The 20,262-nt window shown below is 35.7% G+C and overlaps 1 protein-coding gene across 1 annotated transcript; it reads right to left on the reverse strand.

Annotated features, from left to right (window-relative positions):
• Positions 1-1,768: 1,768 nt before the first annotated feature.
• On the reverse strand, positions 1,769-19,809 carry ATLIG4 (DNA ligase IV). The gene is made up of 26 exons (XM_086601436.1): positions 19,306-19,809; positions 19,128-19,213; positions 18,921-19,057; positions 18,760-18,834; positions 18,459-18,550; positions 17,247-17,318; positions 14,865-14,944; positions 14,739-14,776; positions 14,653-14,659; positions 14,332-14,487; positions 13,856-13,931; positions 12,368-12,492; positions 12,246-12,280; positions 12,104-12,162; positions 10,869-10,952; positions 10,337-10,429; positions 10,203-10,251; positions 9,600-9,687; positions 9,206-9,409; positions 8,418-8,543; positions 8,238-8,337; positions 8,045-8,150; positions 3,996-4,120; positions 3,751-3,912; positions 3,075-3,230; positions 1,769-2,638 (listed from the first exon to the last, which is right to left on the reverse strand). Exons 1-26 carry the CDS (start codon positions 19,737-19,739, stop codon positions 1,909-1,911), a joined length of 3,495 nt encoding a protein of 1,164 aa, XP_086457562.1. The 5' UTR covers positions 19,740-19,809; the 3' UTR covers positions 1,769-1,908.
• Between the last annotated feature and the right edge of the window lie 453 nt (positions 19,810-20,262).

Below are 20,262 nucleotides of genomic sequence, written 5' to 3' on the forward strand. Positions count from 1 at the left end.
GGCACACATGGACCGGTGGCCGTGTATTAGGGGCACTGTCTTTTCCGGTAGCTAGGTGCCTCAAAGTACTCCGTTGAGACGCACAATAGATAGACTATCATTAATAGCAGACACTACATAGACCAGAAATCAATAAACCATACGGTATATGGGTATAAATTCTGCTTCGCCTGATCTTTCTAGTTGCTGCCGTTGTTACAAAAAATTAACCTACACTTAAACAACGCCACATCCATATATGCAATAAAGCCAATAAAGATACTGCTCTGCTCTATCTCTAAGAATACATCTCATCCTACACACGAATTTAGTATCAATTTTAACAACTTGGACTCCAGCAACAAAACGTTCAGATATGGATCGATTCACTGTGTTAGAAGGTGGGGAACAGTGGTTAATGGTTTCAACTTTCAACCCATAATTCAAGTATCTTCACAACTTAAAAAAAATTCCTGGCTGGCCTACAGTAATAATATAGTACTATAATATTTTTTTTATATAGTGATTTGTGACTCTTGATCACACTTTTTAGGATGGTTTTGTTCATGCTATTTCTCTATATTTACGATCTTACTGTCGCTGTCTTAATCATTTAGTTTGGACATAAAAACAACGTGTGCCTCAGCACATGCATCGTGCTAGTTTTTGTAAAATATACCAGAACATGCCTACAGTTGCATAAATGCCTCCTTGCACCTAGTATTCAACTCGCTATACCCATCTACGGATTCAAAGAAAACACCCTTGCACCACATCATCGCTTCAACAGAGGCAACCACCAAAAATTCACTAAAAAGCAACTAAAGCTTTTTAGTTGCTTTGTATTGAATTTAGGATCTTTTAGTATTACCTCCCTACTAGATGAGCCAATTAGAATTTACTCCAACTAGATGGGGAAATTAGGGTCTCTCTCCTGAATACACACAAAACAAAAGTCAACTTAGATTGACCGTGTTTTTTTTTTGTGTGCACTTAGGGGGGAAACCCTAATTTCTCCATCTAGTTGGAGGAAATCCTAATTGGCTAATCTAGTATGGGGGTAATACTAATTAACCCTTGAATTTATTGACTACTTCTATACAATTGTTTTTCTTCACAACAGGGGAATCATATAAATATTAAAATAAATTTACCATTCTCCCATTATAGTTCTCATGGAAATCTCATTTTGATCTTTTCCTTGTAACACGGCACATAATTGTTACAAGCCTTTTTATAGTTCCCGTATAAATTAACTCTTCTTCATAAAGAATTATGCATTAGTGACAACTTACAAGAAGCAAATGCAGTGTGACATAGGTACTTGTAAGGGTGAAATTCGAGTTAAACAAGCCGAGCTTTACCATACTCAAGTTCGGCTCGCTAATTACACGAGCTTTAAATTGAGCTTGAGCTCGGCTCATATAGTTAAACGAGCGAGCTCGAGCCGAACTTAAACGAGCCAAGCCCAAACCGAGCCCAAGCCGCTCGGTCATTTTACACTATAAATATGCTATTTGAGCTAAACGAGCCGAGCTTTATCAAACTCATTTGTTACACGAGTTTTAATTTGAGCTCGAGCTCGGCCCATATAGTAAACAAGCGAACTCGAACCGAGCTTAAACGAGCCAAGCCCAAGCCGAGCTCCGAGCCCTCGGCTCAAATTCCACCCTTGGGTACTTGTACTTGAAGGAAAATTTTAGAGAGACAGAGCATTAGAATGTACTTGATTACATCTATAAGGCCATTTACCGAGCATTGAACTTGAACACATGTAACATTACTTACATAAACCAGTGTTTGTGGAAGTTTTCAACCATAAGTGATACGCTAAGTCGCTAACTATACAAGATTTTTCGCATTCAGAAATGACATCTATGGTCGAGCTGTCTAGAAATGTAGAATCCTTCCAGCCACTATTAAGGCATGCTACCAATCCTTGAGCAGCTCACCAACAACATCTTTATAGCTAACTTTTTTCTTCTTCCCTTGTTCCAAAACAGGATCTATACACGGCTTCTTACCTTCAAAAACCGGATTTGTAGTTTCAGGTTTCTCCACTCCGAGAGAGGGTATCATGTCCAGTAACATGGCTTCAAGTGGATCAACCATTACTTCCAACTTCTCTGATGCATTTTTCTTTACTTCTCTTTCGATCTCATGCACGCTAGCAGACCTCTCAGCCATTTCAGTGTATTGGCTGTTATTTCCACCGCCTAGATCAGTTGTATCAACTTTATCAGACCATTCGGCTGCTTCATCACCATGTAATGTATCAATACTCACTGGTCCTTTGTTCCCTTTGGTTCCTACATCTTCCTCGAGTATTCTTTTGTGAATTCCACTTGATCCAACTTCATCCTTGTGTAATGCATCATCTGACGAAGCACTTTTTTCTATTTCATTCTCATCTATTTTAGCAGCTCTGTGCCCAGGCCTTCCCCGAATGTTTCTTCTCTTCATATTTGTGCGGGTCTCCATGTTTGCTTGGGTGGGCCTGCCTCTTTTCCGCTTTCTGTTCCTCTCAGAGAATGTTGAGATTCTGTGCTCCTGTACAGCTGGTTTACCTCCACTCCGCTCAACATCTTTGACAGGAGACGCAGAGATGTTTTCCCTTTCTGCATCATCTATGCTGGAGAGTGTTTCCAAGACATGTTTGCTGGAAAGGTGAAAACACAGCTTACAAGCTGATAGAGAATGAGATAAACTATGACGAGTGTTATGCCACAGTGGTTATATCACAAGGGCGGTGTAATTTGAGCTGCTGAGTGGTGACAACAAGAAATAGATTCAAAGGCTTATCTAAGTTACCTATTATTTAATCCCCGTCTCCGCTTCATTTCAAATAATGATCATCAGAACTGACTACTCATTTTTTTGTATTTTTGCTTGGTCAGATCAAACCACTGCTTAGACCAATGATTTAATTAAGACTCTCTCCAGGTGACTGTCAAAACCAATTCAGTTGCCCACATGACTTTAAACTTGTGTGCAGAGTTAGCAGTCACTTGTCAATACTACCTACTCTATATTCGTCCAAGAAAACATGCAACAGATTGAAGGGATTAATCATATCAAAGCATACTTGTTCTAACCTTATTTCAGTATTTGATTCTTCCAACTCATCTAACTTCAAGCTATAAGCGTCCTCGTTCAACTTACGATCTTTCTCAAAGGAATCCTCTAACCATTGGTACTGAACAACATAAAACCTTTTGCTGTGCAATAGACGTCTATCTGAAACTGACAAGCTGCAAAAATCAGAAGCAGAAAAAGTTAACTACAATATGACCTAAATGGCTGTTTACTTCTCTAAGAAATTACATGGATGTTTACATCTATATGGGAAGTAGACTTTGTTGAGATAAATTGTCCCACATTTGGAGCTTAATTCCAGCTAATCAACATATAAGTTTTTGTGGCTGCTCCACTCGTCGCCAATTACTTCCCATATAGATGTAAAATGAACTAGCACAAGCTACAGTGATAACTTTGGTCATATCACGACCAGTGACATCATTAACACAGCATAACCTAAAAGCAGTAATGATCACATTATTAGGAGGCATCTGGCCATTGCTCTTTAAGTAGATAATTATATATATATCTTCTAGACTGAACCAAAGGAATTAAGCATGCAGTTCACAATAAACAACTTTGGTGATTGTGGACATCACCAGTTCTTCAGATGAATGATTCATAAATCGCTATTTGATTAAAAAGAATAAACAAAGATCCTTACTATGCAATATCACTTTATGAATAAAATACCTTTTGAAAAAAGTTTCTACGTCTACATCAGACCCAGGTACTGACAAAACTACCAAATGAGTAGCATGCGCGAGCTTGTTGCTGATTTCACCACCATGCATGGACACTTCCAGCTTCATTCTCTTCAGAGCAAGCTCCAGTAAAATTTCCCAATCCGTGTTTCTTTGGATACCAATTGATTTGGATCAGCTCATCAGCATGATTGTTTTAAAAAGGAAATGTAAATAACATGCAGAGAGTCTTACAAAGGGTGCAACAAGTGGAAGTAAATCTGGCAATCCTGAAACTGACACTTCTCTTTTGGACAGTATTTCCTTGTATAGTAATCAATAGTTTTACAATCTTCCAATCTGTCTATGTTCTTGAGAAGCTGTAAGGAAAACATTTTTCAGCCATATATGCAGAACATATTTTTCATATTAACATTTTTTGCCATATATAAAAGAAGAGCAAAAAAATAATAATAGAAAAATCAAATAAAATTCCTAGTCAAAATCATGAAACATATCATATCTTTAACAGTATCTTAAGCGTACAAGTGTATCTTTGCAGCGACATTACTTGTTTAATGTCCTTTCAAGCTGCATTCACTATAGTTAAGGTTTTGCTTGTTACACGTGTATGACCCGTGTTACCTCTGACTGGGATGACCTTATGTTTGAGAAAATTTGAGCCACTTACAGCTCCTCTCAGTATATGCTTGGTATTTTCCAAGCATGCCTCAACTTTATAAACTATAATGGCAGTAATAATAAACTATGTCGCATGTGCAATGATGTTGGAGAAAAGGATAAGAGAATAACCGAAAAGCTACAAATCTCTAAGTATTTAATCTATTGCAACTCCTCATGCAGCAAATCTATCCATACTATTTGGTCTGCTAATCGGGTTTCTCCTCATGGTATGAAATCTTTTCTTCTGTAAGATAAAATGCTGGTGGTTATTTTATTAGAGCGGATCTGAAATGCAGCCACAGCTGCTTTTGTACAGGTCCACAGGGGTTTACCTGGCTGATATTTAACGCTTTGCAATCTACAAACATTCTTGAATCAAACATCTAACGTTTATTTACACTTTTATACAATTCCTTGTTCACTCATTAAAAACGAAAAAAAATGTCAAAATGCTCTACAGAGCTGCTATTCGCATAGAGAACCACACTTTTGATAGGATTTCGGAATTCTGAATCCTCGACTGTGAAAAATGAAGGATGACAACAACCAGTGTAATAAAAGCAACCACTTAAACATAATTTATGGGAAAGCTGCGCAAAGAAGCATCCTTAGCCAGGGGCGGGATCCAAGATTGGCACTCAAGGTGGGCTGCCACTACATATATACACTACTAATATTTTTTTTGGGTAAACTATATACTATTATCACTATTATTTTTTATTTTGGGGGAAAGTTGGGGTGCCCCCTCCCCCCCACCCCCTGGATCCGCCCGTCCTCAGGTAAGTTCTGCTGAAAGCATCGAAATCACATTATATGAGAGATAGACGAGTTCCAAGCAAAGGCGACCAAGGTTGGAAGTGGTTTCTTAAGTGTACTACCTTGTTATTCACTTTTTTGTCTATTCCTCCCTTTTCTCGCTCTATCATAATTTCGACCTACCCTATGTCCCTACCAAGGTTGGAAGTGGTTTGTAGAGATGATATTAATGTTGAGTATATCATATCTACAAAAAATTATGGTTGAATTCATTTTCTAGGTGAAATTTTACCTACGTACTTATTTTAAGTTAACTTAAGTAGATACTTTTTAGAGAATGACTATATATATATATATATATATATATATATGGGATAGGTTCCGTTTACAATACTTTTTATACAATACCCCCCACCTGACCCTTCAAGATGTTTTAAGGGCCAATTATTTGTGGATAAAATGTCCTCACTATGGATATGACCTCCACTAAAAATCGGGTCCTTTAAACATTTCTAAGTTTTCCCAAAAAAAGTTACAAAATCGATATTTCTGGATTGTTGATAAAAATTCGTTGGTTGAGAGCAATTTTTCTCATGGTTAGGAGTTTTCAAATAAACTAAATTTTTGTGGATATATATATATAAATATATATATATATATATATATATATATATATATATATATATATATATATCAACATACATCAACAACATAAATAATATACTGAAATTGACATATACAATCCAAAAAGTGGACTATATATATATATATATATATATATATATATATATATATATATATATATATATATATATATATATACGGGCTGGCTACATCAACATACATAAATAATATACGAAATTGACATATACAATCCAAAAGTGGACTTACACATTGAACTAAGGGCTGAGTTTTAGTAGAGATGACTTACCTACCATGGATAGCATCTCTACAAAAAAATCAAATCAATTGGATATCTCTAGTCGTGTCAAAAAGGTGTTTAAATTTTGGACTGTCAGATAAATTTCTAACTTGAACTCAACTTTTGGTAGGATTAGACATGGTCAAAAGAGCTAATTTTTTGTAGAGATGATCTTCATGCTATGGAGATCACATCCCCATAAAATCAGTTTTTAGTTCATTGTGTAGGTAGGTAAGATTGTGTATGTCATTTGTGTATGTCGACATAGCCAGCCCGATATATATACGCAATTAATTGCATAGACAATCCTACTTACCTATGTGATGAACTAAAAGCTGATTTTTTTCGGATGTGATCTCCATGAAAAAAATCAGCTCTTTTGAACATATCTAACCCTACCAAAAGTTGAGTTCGAGTTTGAAATTTATCTGACGGTCCAGAATTTAAACACCTTTTTCACAAGACTAGAGACATCCAATTCAACTATTTTTTTATGGACTATCCATGGTGGGCAAGTCATCTCTACCATAAATCAGCCCCTAGTTCAATGTGCAAGTCCGCTTTTGGCATGTGTATGTTATTTCCATATGTCATATTTATATAGCTACTTAAGTTAATTTAAAATAAGTACGTAAGTAAAACTTCATCTAGAAAATGAATTTAACCCTAATTATTTATGGATATGATATACTCATCATAAATATCATCTCTACAAAATTTTAGCTCATTTGGAAACTTCTAACATTGACAAACAATGATTGCAAAAACTCAATTTCTAGACCGTTAAATTTCCTTTTAAAGATAACAATAATTTTTATCTATGTTAGAGGTTTCTAAATGAGCTGAAACTTTGTGGAGATGATCTTTATGGTAAGTGTTTTATAACCACCAAACATTAGATTTGAATTCATTTTCTAGGTGAAATTTTACTTACGTACTTATTTTAAATTAACTTACGTAGCTACTTTTTAGAGAAGGACTAAATAATTATTAAATGGCGAAATATTGATGGCATTCATAAATAATTTGTATGGCACTATGACCCACAAAATCAAGGTTGGTAAATATCAATTAAAATATTTCTAGGGTATTATGTGATTATTGCATTCCTAAATCAGAATCAAGCTTATTACTCAAATGTAATAATGGAAACCGATAATTGAAAAGGCATTTTGGTGGTTTTTTTTTTTGATGAGCCACTTAATATCCTTGTTGAATATCCCACGAAAACTGAACACCATCTCTTAAACTTTTGAGCATCCAACTCAAAACCAATTGTTGATGAGTGGAGACACGCCCAACTGCCCAAGAACTTGTATACTATACTGCATGGCTTTAAACATCCCATGTGGGACTGTACTAAACATCTCACACCCCCTAACCCACACACACGTGTGGGTTAGTTGAGCCTATCAGGTGGACAACAAAGTTGGGTGATGATGAGTAAACGGGCCCTTTAGGCCAAAAACATTAGCCTGTTCTTACACAATCTTAAAACTTTGGAGCATCCAACTCAAAACCAATTGGTGATGAATTAGAGAGGCCCAAGAACGTTTATACTATACTGCAAGGCTTTAAATATCCCATGTGGGACTATACTAAACATCTCAACAACATCATTGTATATTACATTATTACCCTTCGTATGAACTGGTGGGGCAATGGGTTGATCACATCATATTCAAATCTTTCGAAAGTTGTTGAGTGTTGAAGTCAAATATAAACCATGACATCTTGGTTTTCCATGGCTTTCTCTCTTAGGACAATGTGGATTATGAGTATCCTCCTGTCCCACCTTTTTCTATTAAGGTAAGTGATAATAGTGCACCACCTACAATTTCTTGGCAATATAGGTTTCATCCCCCATGTTTGGAGATGCCAAAAATTTATGCAATATCCTGAAATGATTCAGTCATTTGTTGATAATAAGGACTTAACGAACCTGTTTAATGTCCATAAGATCAAGATCCCAGAAGTAGGAGTCTGAGAACTCATCAAGTTCTGATTGTAACTTGGTTTTTGAAGAATCAGCGAGGAATAAGAAATACCTTCAAGAAAAAGAGTGTTAAGGAAGGGAAAATACTTGAACAACTATAAAAACAAAGAATATACATTAAATATATTTTGGCACTAACTTTGGCTGTAAATGCAAGAGACGCTTTTGAGAGCAGCAATCCAAGACCCACGAGTAGTGAATAATATCCCTACGGAGCTTAGCTGCCTGATATTTGATCCCTACAAAAATGTCCTCATTGTCAAGAAACTATTCTAGATTCTAACAAAATACTGATGCTCAAAACCAAAGTAAACCATACCTTTTCTTTCTGCTGCAATACAATGTGTAACTGAGTCATTTAAATTCATTGAGAAACTCCCACCATTCTCGGCCACCATTTTGTGGAAAGAATCTAAAGAATGGTTTGGGGGCACATTGATGAAGTCTATGGAAGTTAAGGTAAGAACTGGAGGTACATCAAAACAACCTGCTTATCTTCATGTGCCAAAACGTATTCGTAAAGAACACTATTTAAATGGAAAACCAAAACTAATTAAGTATCAACAAATTGAATTAAATGAGACAAGCATTAGAAGACTGAAATAATAAAGGTAAAGCATCATCCTTCTATTCTTAATACAAGGTTGTTTTGCGCCACAATAGTTCGGGAATAGATATCACTGGCCATCTGGATGACTGGGAAACCATTAATCAAGAAATAAACCTACAGAATACATCCTTTTGGTTAAGCATCCTAGACAAAGGATCTTAAAATGATATAAGCAAACAAATGCAACTTTTTTAATCAAAAAATAAACACAAAGAAAACAAAGAAAATGGACGGTCACAACAACCTTGTTAATTAAAATTTACATGAAACATTCCCTATACAAGCCATGCAAGCATCGTTACCAACTTAGCAAGTCTACATACTAGACAACAAAAAGGGACAAACAAATCCAGATCAGCATCCAAGCATATTTATCATAAACAACATTAGCTTAGTACTGAATATAACCAGCTCCAGAACAAAACCAACAAGAGTGTAGGGGTAGAGGAATTAAAGAAATAAACATCCCAGAAAATTGTCAAATAGCCAAAGGATACAAAACATCATGTTTGCAAACATGCAAGTTGCTTCCTTGACTCCAGAAACATCGGTCTTAATAAAATGAGAAGGAACAACAGAAAAGATCTTCTTATCTCCCTTTGATGATGTCTTTATTCGTTTTGGTTTATTCTCTTGAAAGTCTCCATAACCCGTTCCTCTTTGTGTGTTACCATTGCTTGAATGAACCAAGTCCACAAAAGCTGAAATATTGTAATAAAAAGACCAATGAATATTGTGAAAAGATAAAGAGGGAAACATTCTTTGTTTCAACATGCATTAATGTACAATGATCACTAGAGAAGAGGGGAGGGGGGCTGCTTAAGGATTTAGGCAAATGAAGTTGTAAATATCCACACTCACGCACACACACACACACAAAAAGGTTCTTACATTGCACGTCAAGGCACTCATGCCAAGGTTTGTCATATCTCACCCGATCAATACGGGGGAATCTCAAGCAATATGGGGCAGCAAATGCCTGTTAGAAAAAAACACCTATTTAGATACCAAAAAGTACACTTGAAAATACAATTAAAAATCGCAGACTCCGTATTGCATGGGTACGTGTGCGAGTATCCGATTTAGACACCGGTACGGATATTCTGACATGACATGGTCTAAAAAACAAGATTCGTGGACAAAGCTAGTATTTATTTTCTTCATTTGTTTCTAGTTAAAAAAACTATTTGACAAGAAGGTTATAGGAAACGATATGTAAAATTTTGAAATTACAGGATTTCAATTCTAATATTTAATGTTACTTTGGGTCGTATCTTATTAAGGTACATTATCCTCCACCTCTTCATCTAGAAGTGTGGTAGTCAAATCTGAGTTGTGTGTCAGTGTCGTACACACTGACGACACAGCACAAAATATGAAGTACCCATATAAAGCAGTGGTATCAGGGAAAGACAGCATATTGAACTCTGCCCTTTCTTGCAAATGTGAACTACATAGCATGAAAATCAAATATCTCAAGTTGTTGGACTATACCTCAGACCTGATTGTTCGGATATCACTAGTGATGGAAAGTATGATTGATCTGCAACAGGGAAAAAGACAAAACTTATTGTCAGAAAATGCAATTATCTTAGTTCGGCCTGGATGTACAAAGACAAGGTTCTGACTTTTCCGGGCTTTCAATCCAAACTTCTGGTCTCTCCTTTGAATTATTTGTTACTTCATAGAAGCTTGGTGTCCTCTTTGGGTACTCATTTTTCCTGTCAAACAAAATTTAGGGCAGTGACTATGAATATATGCGTACTGTACAGCGAGTCTATACAGAAAACTTCAAAAGGTAGATTCTCGGTTAAGAGAATCATCCCACTGTTGAGATCATCCTCAAAAGGTAAAAATGAGCCACTCGTGAAGTTTACAATCTCATAAAATATGTCCTCAAAGAAAATGTTAAAAACTTAAAATCATTCACCCTCTTTTTCCTTCTTTTTCATTTTGTATACTTTATTGAAAAGGCTAGAATGTAAGAGTAAGGCCTATTTCAAGTGCTGATTATCTAAATGATGAGGAAATTCACCTATCCTATCATACGATTTTGACAAATCTCGTTAGAAAATTATATGCATGTGGCATGTGGGACTTAAAAGACGGGAAAAAAAATTCAAAGTCAAATGAAAACACACTGTTTTCTCTGTGATTTACCTGAAATAAGGCTTCAATTTTGTAACTAAAGCATCAAGCTCATCATCAGAAAGTCCAGTACCCACTCTACAAAATGAAATAAAGCTGAAAAAGAAGAACGTTGTTAATCAACCATAAGGTTCACAAGTAAACTTTAAAAGAGGCTGAAAAATGAAATTCTAGTTCACCAGGCTGTAGAATTCATCACCCAAATCATACATAACCAATAGTATTGGACTAAAGCAAGTAAGACAGCACTTGCGCGTGGATTGTTATGAATAATGTGACAAACACAAAAATTTATGCACGGTTGCAAGCAATGTTGATACAGCAAAGTCATCAAAACTCTAATCTGGAAAAATGTGTTACACTTGGCAAAGTAAATCGTGCCTTTTTAGCAATTCTGCATTCGGTGTTAATTCAGGACAAAAATATCCTCGTTTTAGTCATTGATCAAGTTCAAATATTTGCTCAATAACCCTATTGAATAGTATATAAACAAAAAAAAATACATATTTGATTCATTAAGTACAAAATCTACGGAATGGAAAACTTGCCATACATAACATAGAATGACACTGTAGCATATCAGCATTGAGCAGTATCGCCAATACACAGACAAAAAAATTAAGATTGTGTAATAATAATGAAACAAGCACTCAGGTCAAAGGGATGTTACTGGTCATATTCAAGAAAAATTAGGCTAGTTAGCTTCTCCAACACTTTCAATAAGACTGTTGGCCATTTCAAAGAAGGCGAACAATCTCAAAACTGGAGAGACCAACAAGGATAGGCATCTACCAGTTTTTGGGATTTCAATCTTCATCAGGGAAGAAGATGCTGGAGGGGAATAAGGTAAATGAACTACAATCGTCGAATTGGAAGGAATCCCCTTTTTTATGACGATTTTTTCAGCCCACTTGTTCTCAGATTAACTTTGTAGCTATGTTACATGGACACACCATATTTCAAAAATAATCCGTTGGATACGTATCCACGTGTCTGTGTCGGACACACACGGATACATTTTGTATGTACTATACCCCAGTTTTTTATATTTCGCCGTGTCAGACACCTTGTATGCGTGTTGGATCAATGTATATTAGCTTCATCGCCTTTATAAGTCCTAGTTAATAGAATTTGCAGATTTGGTGAATCCTTTTTTACTTAACAGTGTCTCCAGTCAAGCTCAGAGTAAGGAACTAATGAGAGCCCAAAACTGCTTTTCAAGGAATTATCGAGTTTATTAAATTTACCGTCTGGGATAAATGTTAGGGACCGAACGCTCAGCAAGACCCACCAAAAATTGAGCAACCTGAAATTAATTGTAAATTTGTAAGTAGTTTTAAATTACACCATTGAAAGTAAAAAGAATTTTGAAAGAAGGAAGAAACTCGCCTCCCCACCACGACGTCCAGAGCCATAGTATCCCCCTATCAAAATGCACTCCGCGGTAAAAGAACTTGAACAACACATTTTGGATAATTTATTATAAAAAATAACTAAAAAGAAACAAAGACCTATAATCAGAACATCCAGATCAGAACCAGCACGTATGTAATCTGGCTTCAACTTTAACCATTTTCCATTCCGATCACTAGGCTCCCACTTAGAGCCAAGGTCTTTCAAGACAATCCCTTCATCTCTGAAAGATGTGAAATAATGTTATTTGTGTGAAAGATAAATAGCAAACACTGCAAACAGGAGTACGATTATGCAACCCAAACTTACTAGTAATCGGTAAATATTACTAATTTCTTACATTTTGTGCAAGTGTGTGGTTCTTTTCTTCTCCTTCTTTTGGGGTGGTTAGGAGGGTTTCATGTTTCTGAGTATAAGCTCCATTCATCTTTGGATCAGAGTAAAACAGGTAAAATTCAGTTGCCATTCCAGTAATGAAACTGTCCTGAAATTCCTAGATCGAGACGATGATGTCTTTTTCAGTTAATTCCCAACACGCCTTAAGCCAGCTAATCCATGTGCACTATCTCCACTAAGTCCATTCAAACTCTAAGTCCTTCACTTTTCTACCTCTTAAACATTATGAGCATCCAACTTAAAACCGATTGGTAATAAGTGGAGAGGCCCGAAAATACGTATACTATACTACAAGGCTTCACACATCCCATACGGGACTACAACAAACATCTCAACACGCCCCCTCACTTGTGGTTTTACTTGAGCTTAACACGTGAGTGATGTGGAGTAAACGGGCCATTCGGGCCAACAACAATAGCCTGCTCTGGTACCATCTTAAACGTGTTAGCTATGCTTCATCGACTTACTGAGCATCTTTATCCTAAGTCATTGGATTGAATTGACTTGGTGATAAGTGGAGAGGCTCAGGAACATTTATACTATACTGCAATGTTTCACATGTCCCATGTGGGACTATAACAAACATCTCAACACTACCTTCAATTATTTTCATTTTTATTTATATTTATAGGTAAATACATATTATACAATAATGACATTGCCTAGGACTTTATTTTTAGGTTCCATTTTTTGCAATTACAAAATGCCGATTTGTTTTTTATCTGATTGATTTTAAAAAAATAAAACAAATAAAAAAATAAATAATATAATCAGTTAATGATTTGTCTAACTAAATATATACTTCCACCGATATATATTTGGTGCAAATCATTGTTACTTCTCCTTTCTTTACCCCCACCTCTTCTCACGTTTGACCTATGTTGCCAGGGTCGAGGGTGCGAGGCTAGGAACTAATATACCCCTCACGCCTTGGGCCGCTTTGAGAACACTTCTCACAACAACCTGCGAAAATCTTTGACTACATAGCTTTTCTTTATTTGGGTGGTGATCACTTTTTTGCTATATTGGTGCGTGTGTGTGTGTGTGTGTGTGCACGGGGTTTGTACCTACAACATAAAAAATGGAAACTCTTTAGACTGAATAGTATGAACTTGAAATTTTTAAAGTCGAAACAAAGAAAAATATGGTTTGCTTTACCAATGAAAGAGGTGAGAATAAATATCTCTAACCTGTTCTCAATCGTTTCATTGAAAAACTTTTGAACCTCTTCTACATTATACGCAATAAGAGACCAGCATGGTTCCCCTGTAAATTTGTCACAAGTAAAGAGGTAATAATCAAATAACCAACTAATAACTGACACGCAAAATATAGGTTTACTAAGATAATACTTACACTAATCCAGTAACAGACAATTCTACCGACACATCATAAAAAAGGACTAGTGGACGTGTACATAGTTCTCAATAAGATGAATATGATTCCAAGGAAATTGATACATCATGGAAGACAGGAAGAAAAAAAATCACATCTTGAGTTTGATTTTCCATAGATGGCATCAGGAGAAGAAAGGTTTATAAGTTTATTAACAACAGACAAGCATATTTAATATATTCAGCAACATCGCTTTTATAATGAGCTTTCATAATCTGGAAATATCTCATGAGAGTCAGATAAAAGAAGAGAACATTTCTAATTTCTTCACCTGGAGGACGGTGAGCATTAAGACCACCATTGGGTACTAATATTTCTAATCGGCCCTTCGAAGGCTTTACAACTTTCCGAAGAAGCTCGTGACGTTCCTTTAAGCTTTGATGGATAACACTAGTATCTCCAACATAAAGAATATCAAATGCAACATCTGACCATATCTTTGTCACGGTAAACATAATTAACTCCATTACAAATCCAAGAGTTGATTGCACAGTCAATTTGCAGAAGATAAAACTTCAGCAAATCAATCACACAGATGAAAACCAAATTACAAAGACTAAGTAGCCAATGAACTTTTGAACCACAAGGATACAGCACAACTGCATATAAGAAAAATATAAATTAGGCTCTGGAAATAACAATATTTAAATTGTAAATGAAAAAGTTTATGGAATGGACCTGGCGGTCACTGTCAAATCCTTGTTTTGCATCCTTTGCTGTCAAAAGAAAGTAGTTCAAAGTATAGAAAGAAAATGGTTGAATATGAACCACTCATGCATATAACTTTATCAGAATCTTAAATACCTATTTCTTGGTTTGACCCAAACTCGGCAAAACGATTGGTAGATGTGTCCCAGACCAACATTTCACCATCAAGGATGCACCTGAGCATGCATCCAATCTTAGAACACTCAACCCAATTGATAATCACACATATGACCATGACTAATAAATACCATACCGGATCTTCATTCTAGAATTTCATTAGCAATGATGAAACGATCGAGAATTTCAATTTCCCTGTCTTTCACAGACGCCATTTTGAAAGTGGGAAATAATGACACAATGACTTCCTTAGACCTACAAGCAAGGATTTTCATGATGACCTAATAAAGACAATAACAGAAGCAGTATTTCCCTTGTGAAACTGAAATTTTCTTATGAGGCTTTATTCTTCTGTTTTTCTCAGATTTGGAGGCGGACTTATAATTTGCTTATCAAGCAAAGAAAAGGTAAATCCATATATTTTAGGGCACATTAACACCTCAAATATACACTAAAATTTTGAGATTTCTTCTTAGATTTTAAAGCAAATCAAGGGCAAATGCATGTGTCTGTCGTCCAGTAGTGCACTTCATTCGCACTGAGGAAGATCCAAGATCTTTGTATTGTTTTTCACAATTCGGAAAATATTCAAAAATAGTCCAAGATACCATTTTGTATTCGTTTTGTTTCTGGGCATGCAGCAAACGGACATATGTTCGCAGAACTGAACACCCGTGTGCGTCAAAACAATGTAGTACAAATGTAATTACTGTCTTATGATTATACTAATGGCGGTGTTAGTCGCTTGAGCAGTATTAGCTGAAAGTTCGTGACCACGTACCTCAAATGAAAGAGGAAATGAGAAAATAAAAAAATATTCTAAACAACAATATCACCTAGGAGGGTCTGATAAGAACAACAAATAGAAGGTGTGCAGCTTCATGAGGAAGGAGTGTTAAGAGTTATTTTTGTTTTTGCTAATCAGATTGTTAGAGTTCTAAGTGAGACATTAGAGTTCTATATTGTAAACCGACTATTTTTCCAATATAAGAAGTGTGAGAGAAGGCCAAAATTACTTGAGCCATACTCTCTTTTCTCTCCAAACTTTCTTCTTCATTAGCAATATTATGATTTTACTATGAGCAACAGACTTAAGGTTACAGCAAGACACAGATGAGGCGATCTACGGAGGATCCTATCCTAAATACATGGCAATGAAGGGAATTAAGATTGCACACTGAAAGGTTAGAGGCTTAGTTCTCAGCTTTCAAGAAGAAAATCTTCATGATCACCCTACGAAAAAGCCCATTTAGCATAAGGAGGAAGAATTAACTAAATTCTTGGCGTCTGTGACAAGGAGGAGCGATTTGGTTTCTGTATCTATATTACACTTGCATTCAAAGTTTAGTGTGAATCTCAATATTGTCAATTTTTTAAAATGTGCGTGTATGTTATGCCCACCAAACATGGCATCACTGTCTTCTACATAGTTTGTTGTAATGTGTTTATATCCTTATTATTATTTCTCTCTCAACATTATCCTAGTTTGTGAAAAAGCACCAATTTTAACAAAAATGCCAGAATTCTGCAAAGGGAGCAACATTCTGGTAAAAAAGGAGATCTTCAACTAAACTTGCAATTCACTTTTCCTTTAGGGTCACTTCCTATTTATTGTAGTGTTCGTTGGACCATGCCTTAAAAGTCTGTACAATCAAGGGGTCCTTTGATGTCCAATCTACACTTGTTTGAAGGAATATTATGCCATGAAAAAAAAATGACCTTTTCCACCTGATATAGGAAGGCCAAGGTCAATGCAGCATGCCAGTCTCAAAGAAATACTCATCGAACATGCATCTGCTCAGAATATTCTTTTACATTGCTTTTTCGGAGTAGATCTAATTATTTCAAGTATCACCTTTAGTCAGGTGTCACTTTAATTATTGCCATATTAATAGAGTTCTTTTAGCTGGCTCTTTCTCAATCTTCACATATGGAGGAAATCGCTCTAGTATTTGCTTCCTTTTCAAGTGATTTTAGCATTGATGGTGGAAACAAAGTGCTTGATCCAATCCACTCAGGAAGCCATTCAGAATATCAACGCCTAATGGGCCAAATTATAGGCTTATATAAGCCAGGCCTTTAGGTACTCAATGAAGTATATTCTAATACAAATTAGAATGACCGTGTCTTTTTATCAAAGAAATTTTGTCTTGTCAAGAAAATACAAAAGAGAAAAAGAAAAAGACACAGGGGTTACCTTAGATAAAATAAAAAATGGAAAACATAGGGACAAATTAAAATAAACAACTGAAATGAATAGGTGGAATGAAGTGTGAACACATCAAATGAAACGTACAACATGTACTTAGTTGCAAAATTTTAAAACATAGGCTCCATATCAAGTTTAGAGATAATGCTCACCTATCAACCAGGATGTTTTCTTTTATAATATTTGACATTGCATGTTCGTATTCGGGATGATCGAGAAAGTTCCTTCATACATGAACAGCCAAAGTTATAAAACTAGCATTTATCCAAGTAGAGAACTAACAGTTGAATACTAAATAATCACACTAATTTTGATAAATTTGGCAAATTCTAAAATCCTAGGAAGCACGGATACCGATACGCGACACGGATACGACACGGATATGCGGACAGGGCATTTTTCAAAAATATAGGACACAAATACGTCATGGACACATTTGAATAATGTATATATAAATATTATATAATTGAGCATTTTTCACCAAATTCAAATTCAAATGGCAATTCTACTTCATAAAATGACCAATTCAAACACATTAAGCAGCAACTTACATGTATAACTTGGATTCACTTCATCTTTCTTCTTTTGCATCTCTTCTTAACTTGGATTTTATTTCACTTGCTTTTTTTTTGTTGAAGTTCCAAAAAAATTTCTTGTATGTGTGAGATTATTGTCCCCCGCGTGTCGGAAATTAAAAAATTAATTATAAAATCGGATACTCCAAATCGCGTATCTATCGGACGCGTATCCGTGTCGGACACGGATACTTCACCCTTAGGGACGTATCGGTGCTTCACAGCTAAAATCAACGACTTCTATATGATTTACATGGTCCAGTTCAAGGTCCAGGAATTTGAAAGGGAAAGAAATCCTTTTCAGATATCCGTTTAGAGATACTTGATAAATTGTGATCGGAGATGTTCACGGCCCTAAATTTATAATTATCAACCTTTTCATAACACCAAACTACTCTCCCATCACCCAAGTATTTTAAGCATCTACAAACAGTTCAGAATTGCAGAGGACAATGTGATGGGCAAAAATAGTATTTATGTTCCTAGGACAGCAGGCACGTTCTTATATAGTTCAAGCTTAAACTGGTCTAAGTAGAGATATATCTTAGTTCATCTCATTTCTTAATTTGTTGCTATATAATGGTTCTTATTTCTTAACAAACCTGCTTAATAAAGTAAATTTCAAAACTGAAAAACAAACTAAACTAAGCTGAAGTAAGGAGAATAATTATTTGGAAACGAATATGCTAATTGGAATACTGTAATACCTACAGGGGTGACAAGCTGAAAATTATCTACTAAAAAGTAGCTTAAAGAAATAACAAGACAGATCATTCTATATGAAACTACCTTGAGAAGAAGTGTATCTCTGCTCCACTCTTATGAATTTGTATGCGGTCACCATCAAATTTGCACTCAACAACCACTTCTTTTCCATGAAGCTATAAAATTTTAATAATAAAAATTCAGCTAATTTGTTTGACGTATCTTTAAAAAAACAATTAAGGATCAATTGATGATACAAGCAACATGATGGACATCTCGATAATAGAGACAATAGTTTGTCAAACAAATAAAAGAAAAGATAGTTTAGCTGGTCTAGTAAAATTAAGGAAAGCTATTGGACTGTGAAATCATTTCAAATCCCAACCTTCTTCCATGCAGCAGCAGCATCACTAATTCGTAGAGCTAGCTGAGGGCGCACAGCTTTTCCAATTTCTATGTCCTGATCAAAAGATGGAAGAACCCCCAAAGATAATAAGGTACCATACTAAACACACATGTAAAGAGGTTACAGAATGCTGCACACACCTGGCGTTTGTGTCGTTTGCTTCGGTCCCTTAACTTCTCACATACTAGTTTTAAGTCACAAGTAACGTTAAACAAGTCTTCCGCGTCAGGATGAAATTCATGGAATATGCTCTTTTCACTAGTTCCCAGCTTCAAATCTATGAGCAGAAACATAAGTCATATCATCTCCATAACTAGTAAGTCCAAAACGAGGTTGACTAACAGTACCTTTAAGTATAATCATGACAATCCACTTCATTTCCTGAGCATTTGTTTTCTTGATAAGTTCCGCAAGAACACCAGTCTTTTCCGCCCTATTCGAAACTTGCATGTAAAGTAAACTAAAAACTATTTCTATTGAACTAAAATAATAATAATAATAATAAATAAATAATGAGACCCGTACCGATTCTCGGTAGCAGACAAACGATCAAGTAAAACATTGAGTTCCAAAATAGTCAACCCACCAGAACTCAAACTCTGCCTCCTTTGCAAAACCTCACTTGCAACAAGTGCGAAATTACCAACATTAACCCCAGTCTTGGCACCACCTTTCCTCCAATTAATAAGTCTAACGGCATCCTCACTTTCTCTCGATATACCCAACGCGTCTATAAGACACGTGGCAAGTACTGATTCTTTTAAACCGTAGGACCCACGTTCGCGGTCGAGTGACGGGAGGATTAAACGAATGGAGTTGAAATAATCGGAGGGTGATTTGCAGTAGTTGTCCAGAAATTTACGGAATTTTGAACGTTTTTTCGATGAGGATTTTGATTTTGCCATCCAGTTGTACATTGAACAGAGGACACTGAACGGAACTGCTTTTTCGTCTCCCATTTTTCTTTTTTTTTCACTTCCTTCTTTCGGAAGATTTATAGTCGGCTTCCCTCTCTTTCTTATGAAAAATGGTTTCTGCCTTTTCCTGGGCATTTTATAGTGGGGTTGGGTTGGGTTTTCAATGGAACGGTTTGGGTCGGATTTTGGGAACTCATTACCGAACCGATAAAATAATGGTGTGTCCAAAACCAACCCAAACCGATAATACTATATTATTGCATAGCACTGGAGAGTGAGCAGAAAGAGAGAGATACAGGCGAAAGGGAGTCAAGCGATGACCCCGGTCCAATAAATATACTCTTTGCTCACTTGATTATAATGCATCCGAATCCAAACCGAACTGACGAGAAATATTTCCATTTGAAACTATAAATTTATTTAAAATTTATATCATATAAATTAATTTTTACCACATTTTTTTTTTTTGAGCTTGTAAAAAACTATAATTACTATATAGTGCAAGAATGAGTTGAGAGAGAAAATAGTGAGTAAAACGAGACAGGAATAATTTCGAGGAGACAAA

This window comes from Coptis chinensis, chromosome 3, assembly GCF_015680905.1.
Source record: "Coptis chinensis isolate HL-2020 chromosome 3, ASM1568090v1, whole genome shotgun sequence".
Taxonomy (NCBI): Eukaryota; Viridiplantae; Streptophyta; class Magnoliopsida; order Ranunculales; family Ranunculaceae; genus Coptis; species Coptis chinensis.

Excerpts from the sequence above, each read along its gene's own strand:
- ATLIG4 (XM_086601436.1), bottom strand. The coding sequence starts at position 19,739 with ATGGGAGACGAAAAAGCAGTTCCGTTCAGTGTCCTCTGTTCAATGTAC. Across the intron at positions 18,835-18,920 it reads GCAAACGACACAAACGCCAG|GACATAGAAATTGGAAAAGC; the intron begins GTGTGTGCAGCA and ends TCTTTTGATCAG. Across the intron at positions 12,281-12,367 it reads TCTGGATGTTCTGATTATAG|GGGGATACTATGGCTCTGGA; the intron begins GTCTTTGTTTCT and ends GCATTTTGATAG.